This window comes from Guillardia theta (genome assembly GCF_000315625.1).
Source record: "Guillardia theta CCMP2712 unplaced genomic scaffold GUITHscaffold_463, whole genome shotgun sequence".
Lineage (NCBI taxonomy): Eukaryota > Cryptophyceae > Pyrenomonadales > Geminigeraceae > Guillardia > Guillardia theta.
Genome location: NW_005434225.1, coordinates 1 through 5,053, shown reverse-complemented (window position 1 = coordinate 5,053; position 5,053 = coordinate 1). Strand labels below are relative to the sequence as shown.

Sequence of the window (5,053 nt, the reverse complement as noted above, 5' to 3'; positions counted from 1 at the left end):
CATCACAGCACATTGTTTGATACACACAGTGTGTCGTAATTTAGTGGAACACAACAGGGGGGCCCTCCCAGGGGACTCCGTTCTTCCAGTAATCGTAGGTGGAGTTCATCGGAGCGCATCCGAACATGCCTGCAACCGCAGTAAGACTCAATGAATCCCCCAAGCTGTGCCTGTACCAGCAACGGCGCAAGGGGCATCGGGACCGTCGTCAGCAATGCCTCCCCAGGCAGGGGGGGGACCGACATCACCAGCATGGTGGTGGGCCAAGAAGGCCTCCACGCCCATAAGCTGTACACACAGTATCAGCTTGCAGATACGATAGGCTTCTTGATGTGTTTGATGGCATTCAGAGAAAGCGCACCATCGACGAGCTGGCAGGCACTATAAAGAAAGGCTGTCGAACGACACACCTTGTGAGCAAGCCAGAACAAGCAACACCACAAAACAAAACACATCCTCTCATAAGCTGCAGCGATCCCATATCAAAGCACGGAGGGCTTCTGGACAACCTCCACTCTCTAGACATCGTGCAACACCAGTGGAGGTCTGCACCAAATACCAAACCCCACAGCTTTTCATACATCCAGCCAGCATCTTCACCATGAAAAATGACAGCACATCCAGCAAGCCATCACACGTCTGCATCATTCACTGATGCTGATCAATCACGAGCGATTCCTCATGCCATTTCCCGACAATATTGCCATCGCCTCACCTTCTGGAAGAACATGGCGCTTCCGAAAGGTCACCGCTCCTCGCCTTTTAGTACCCCTGCCTCGAAGTACCCCACCAGGGTCTTGTTGTGTTGGCTGTACGACTGGGTACTACCCGTATGGGTAAGACTAAGGGTAGTTTGCCTCTGGGCACCCCGTACACCATCACCCCACCGTGTCTAGTGTCCACCCCACCTATCTCGTCATCGATGTTTTCCCTCTGCCAAGAAGTACCCTACCACAGGGCTTGGGATCATATTTGTACCACCACTCCTCCTGTTGTAGAGGGGCAAATGTCACAGGTGGGGTACTCAAATTTCCACACCCCTACCACCCCTTATCCGGACCTGAAATCAGAATGCGTCAAGCAGCACTTAACTTAAAAGAAGTCGGAGTATCAAAGTCGCCTCAGAGAGGAACTAGGGAAAAAATGAAAGGCAGCAAAACACTAATACATGCCTTACTATGAAATAGTAGCAGCCATTGAAGCCAGGCGGACTGGGCCGGACTCGGGACGGACGACGAAAAAACTCGGCCGCCGGGGGGCCGGCCCGGCCCGACTCAGTACACCGCTCGCAATTATCATAGTATCCAACTTCTGATCAAGTTGGACCAGGCAGCGTTGCCAGTTGGCAAGTTGAGTGAGTCAGCATACCATAGCACTCCTCTTCAGATTGTTTTCCTGATGGAGCAACCCGACTCCAAGGTGGAGGACTGGGAGTCACGACGAGTGGAACCAAAAGAAGACCACCAAGGCATCGTGGAACTTCGGAACAAGGAGAAGCCCTCCGAGCTCTGAAGCCGGGCCATTACAAGAGGATGCCATATTCTTTACAACACATGCGTCGATGATTCTTGCATAGTTTACTCGAAGAGCGAATCAATCACAAGCACATTGTTTGATACACACAGTGTGTCGTAATTTAGTGGAACACAACAGGGGGGCCCTCCCAGGGGACTCCGTTCTTCCAGTAATCGTAGGTGGAGTTCATCGGAGCGCATCCGAACATGCCTGCAACCGCAGTAAGACTCAATGCATCCCCCAAGCTGTGCCTGTACCAGCAACGGCGCAAGGGGCATCGGGACCGTCGTCAGCAATGCCTCCCCAGGCAGGGGGGGGACCGACATCACCAGCATGGTGGTGGGCCAAGAAGGCCTCCACGCCCATAAGCTGTACACACAGTATCAGCTTGCAGATACGATAGGCTTCTTGATGTGTTTGATGGCATTCAGAGAAAGCGCACCATCGACGAGCTGGCAGGCACTATAAAGAAAGGCTGTCGAACGACACACCTTGTGAGCAAGCCAGAACAAGCAACACCACAAAACAAAACACATCCTCTCCTATGCTGCAGCGATCCCATATCAAAGCACGGAGGGCTTCTGGACAACCTCCACTCTCTAGACATCGTGCAACACCAGTGGAGGTCGGCACCAAATACCAAACCCCACAGCTTTTCATACATCTAGCCAGCATCTCCACCATGAAAAATGACAGCACATCCAGCAAGCCATCACACGTCTGCATCATTCACTGATGCTGATCAATCACGAGCGATTCCTCATGCCATTTCCCGACAATATTGCCATCGCCTCACCTTCTGGAAGAACATGGCGATTCCGAAAGGTCACCGCTCCTCGCCTTTTAGTACCCCTGCCTCGAAGTACCCCACCAGGGTCTTGTTGTGTTGGCTGTACGACTGGGTACTACCCGTATGGGTAAGACTAAGGGTAGTTTGCCTCTGGGCACCCCGTACACCATCACCCCCACCGTGTCTAGTGTCCACCCCACCTATCTCGTCATCGATGTTTTCCCTCTGCCAAGAAGTACCCTACCACAGGGCTTGGGATCATATTTGTACACCCACCCCTGCAAGAGACTACCCTGTCTAGATTAGACCTTTCTTGAGGCAAAGGTATGGTCCTTTATCCCGAAGGCTCATTCGTATTGGGTAGGGTACACTTTTCAAGGGTAGGGTACACAGACCAAATCCAACTCGCCTCAGAGAGGAACTAGGGAAAAAGGGAAGGCAGCAACATAATACTATACAACCTACGAAATGGTTCGCATCTGTCAAAACCGAATCTTATATAGTGATGAGGAGCGGCAACGGCTCCTGTCAGGCTCTGGTCGCCATGATGGCGGCATCAAGTGCGGCCGAAAGGTCTCGCTTGACTCGGAGTGCGCGGGCGCACGTGCATGGCGTGTGGGAAGGGTTCCACCACGTGCTCAAGGAGACGCTCCCGACTCTGCAGGAGAGGATGGATGTAGGGGAGGTGGAGAGAATTTCAAAGGATCAGTGGGCTATGCTTATGTGTTTTAGAGAGCTCTTCGACCCGCACTACGAACTAGGTCAGTCGGAAGGGAGGCGTCTGAGTGGCGGGGCTGACGACCTTATTTTGTCTCCCTGATTGCCTGCAGAGATGAGGATCTCGAGGCTGAGTTTCCAGAGAGCGATGAGGAGGTCGAGGATAACGGTGAGCGAGGGCGCGAGCGACTCTCTGTTCAACAAAGCCATGTTCATCGATTGGCGGAGATCGCAGATGAGGACAAGGAGAATCACGGAGAGAGAGAAGCTAGACTGGATGCGAGGCATCAAGGCAACCGCCAAGCAAGAAGTGAGCATGTGGAGCGTCCTGTACCTGTTCCAAGATACGATTGACATCACAAGTTTAGAAAAAGCTCTGGGCGAGGATTCTCAGAGACAGAAGCAGATCAAGAAGCCTGTCGACGCTGAGACGCAAGTCTGTGATGAAGACTGGCATCTCGTCTCGGAGGCATCCAGGGGTCAGAGCTTCCTGGCTCTTGTCAAACAGCCCGACATGGCAGTCAAGCGTTGTCGGTTGGCATGTTTGCATGCAAGGATGCTCCACAAGCTTCCGGAAAACACGGCTGTCATACCGGTCGCTCAGTGCTTGAAACTTCTCCATGAGTGGTGGTTCGTGACGGGCACCAGCGATCCGGTTCCTCTGCTCTAGCATGGGCGAACAAGCTGACTTTCCACCCGTCGCAGGGAGTCGTCGGCGAATCGGAGGTCGAGGAGGAGGAGGAAACGGAGGAGCTGAACAGAAGAGCACAAGAGAATCGATCGATGTTCGATCAGGAGAAGGGTGGAGAGTTCGAGGCAGATCGCTCGGAAGAATCGATGTTGACGACGCTGCGGGGGCAGCGCTACGGGTTATCTTCCTTCCAGTTCTCTTGCCTGACGACGAGACTAAGCGCGTCTGCAGATACATGTTCGCACGAGCCCCAATGCGCCTTCCCCAGATGAAGCTGCAGAGGATCGCAAAGGTACGGGACTGCAGTCTGTTGCTGGCTCTGTGAGCTGATGTTAGCCGGGGATGCAGGTGAAGCGGAGGCTCGAGGCGCTAGCAGGGTTGGATGACGATGAAGAGGAGAGTGCGGAGGAGATGGACTTGTTCGATCGTTCTTGAAGCGCTCCATCACCCCTCCTGCTGTCCACGTTCCGAACCCCTTCAGATCCTCCAGCTGAGGTGTCAGTCACTGTAAGGAAGAGGCTTGTGCTGCTGCTGTCACTGCGCGGAAGCTCCAGGTCTACCCTCGCAGCGCAGCAAAACTAGCAAACTTTATCCTATCATGCAAGCCTGAGCGCTCGGAAAGCATGACTCATCTGCATCATCATCATCATCCTCATCATCCTCTCCATCTCCAGCATCATGATCTATCGTCATCATGATCTACCGTCACCCTTTCATCATCATCATCATCGTCATCGTCATCATCTTCGTCGTCATCATCATCGTCATCGTCAACAACATCATCATCATCGTCATCGATCGGATCTTCAGTTCTTGTTTGATGCCCGACTTGCCAGGCGATGCCTCACTTTGGGGAATACTACCCCTCTCACAAGGGTCTACATATGGGGTAGGGGTAGAATTGTGCAGCTCCAAAAAGGATACGAGGAAGGGCAATGGCGCGGGAACCAAGAGGGAGGAGGGAGGAGGAGCGGTAGAGCGGGACAAGAGCCGTCGGAGCAGAGGAGGGAGAGGAGAAGGACTGGCAGCTACAAGGGGAGAGCAGCAGCTAAACGAACAGAAATTCATGCAGAAGAGCATTCAGAGCTACTTCCAGGCTCGACCCGGGACCCTGCGGGTAGGGGCGAAGGTGGAGAGTTTGAAGACAAGCAAGTGCGGAGAGGTGGTGAAACTCTCGAGAAACGACAAAGTAAGTAGCCTGCCTCTGTCCTGTGCCGTGAGCAGGATGGACAAGAAATGAGCAACATGGGCCCACGCGCTGAGGTGGGAATCGCAGGGTGTGTCGGAGGCAACAGTCTTGCTTGCCAACGGTGAGAGGATGGTCGGGTCTTCGATCATCG

At 53.5% G+C, this 5,053-nt stretch overlaps 2 protein-coding genes across 2 annotated transcripts in view; both read left to right on the top strand.

Moving 5' to 3' along the window:
- The window catches only part of GUITHDRAFT_156704 (hypothetical protein), a gene marked incomplete at both ends in the record, with an annotated part of 2,209 nt that extends 592 nt beyond the window's left edge, over positions 1-1,617 (top strand). The window contains one exon of the mRNA XM_005817911.1: positions 1,457-1,617. Within this exon, the coding sequence (XP_005817968.1) occupies positions 1,457-1,512 (56 nt within the window). The remainder of the gene's footprint in view (positions 1-1,456) is intronic.
- A 1,193-nt stretch (positions 1,618-2,810) lies between these two features.
- On the top strand, positions 2,811-4,148 carry GUITHDRAFT_149573 (hypothetical protein; the record flags this gene model as incomplete). The annotated part of the gene is made up of 5 exons (XM_005817910.1): positions 2,811-3,066; positions 3,136-3,677; positions 3,728-3,891; positions 3,945-4,005; positions 4,062-4,148. 5 exons carry the CDS (start codon positions 2,811-2,813, stop codon positions 4,146-4,148), a joined length of 1,110 nt encoding a protein of 369 aa, XP_005817967.1.
- Positions 4,149-5,053: the final 905 nt, after the last annotated feature.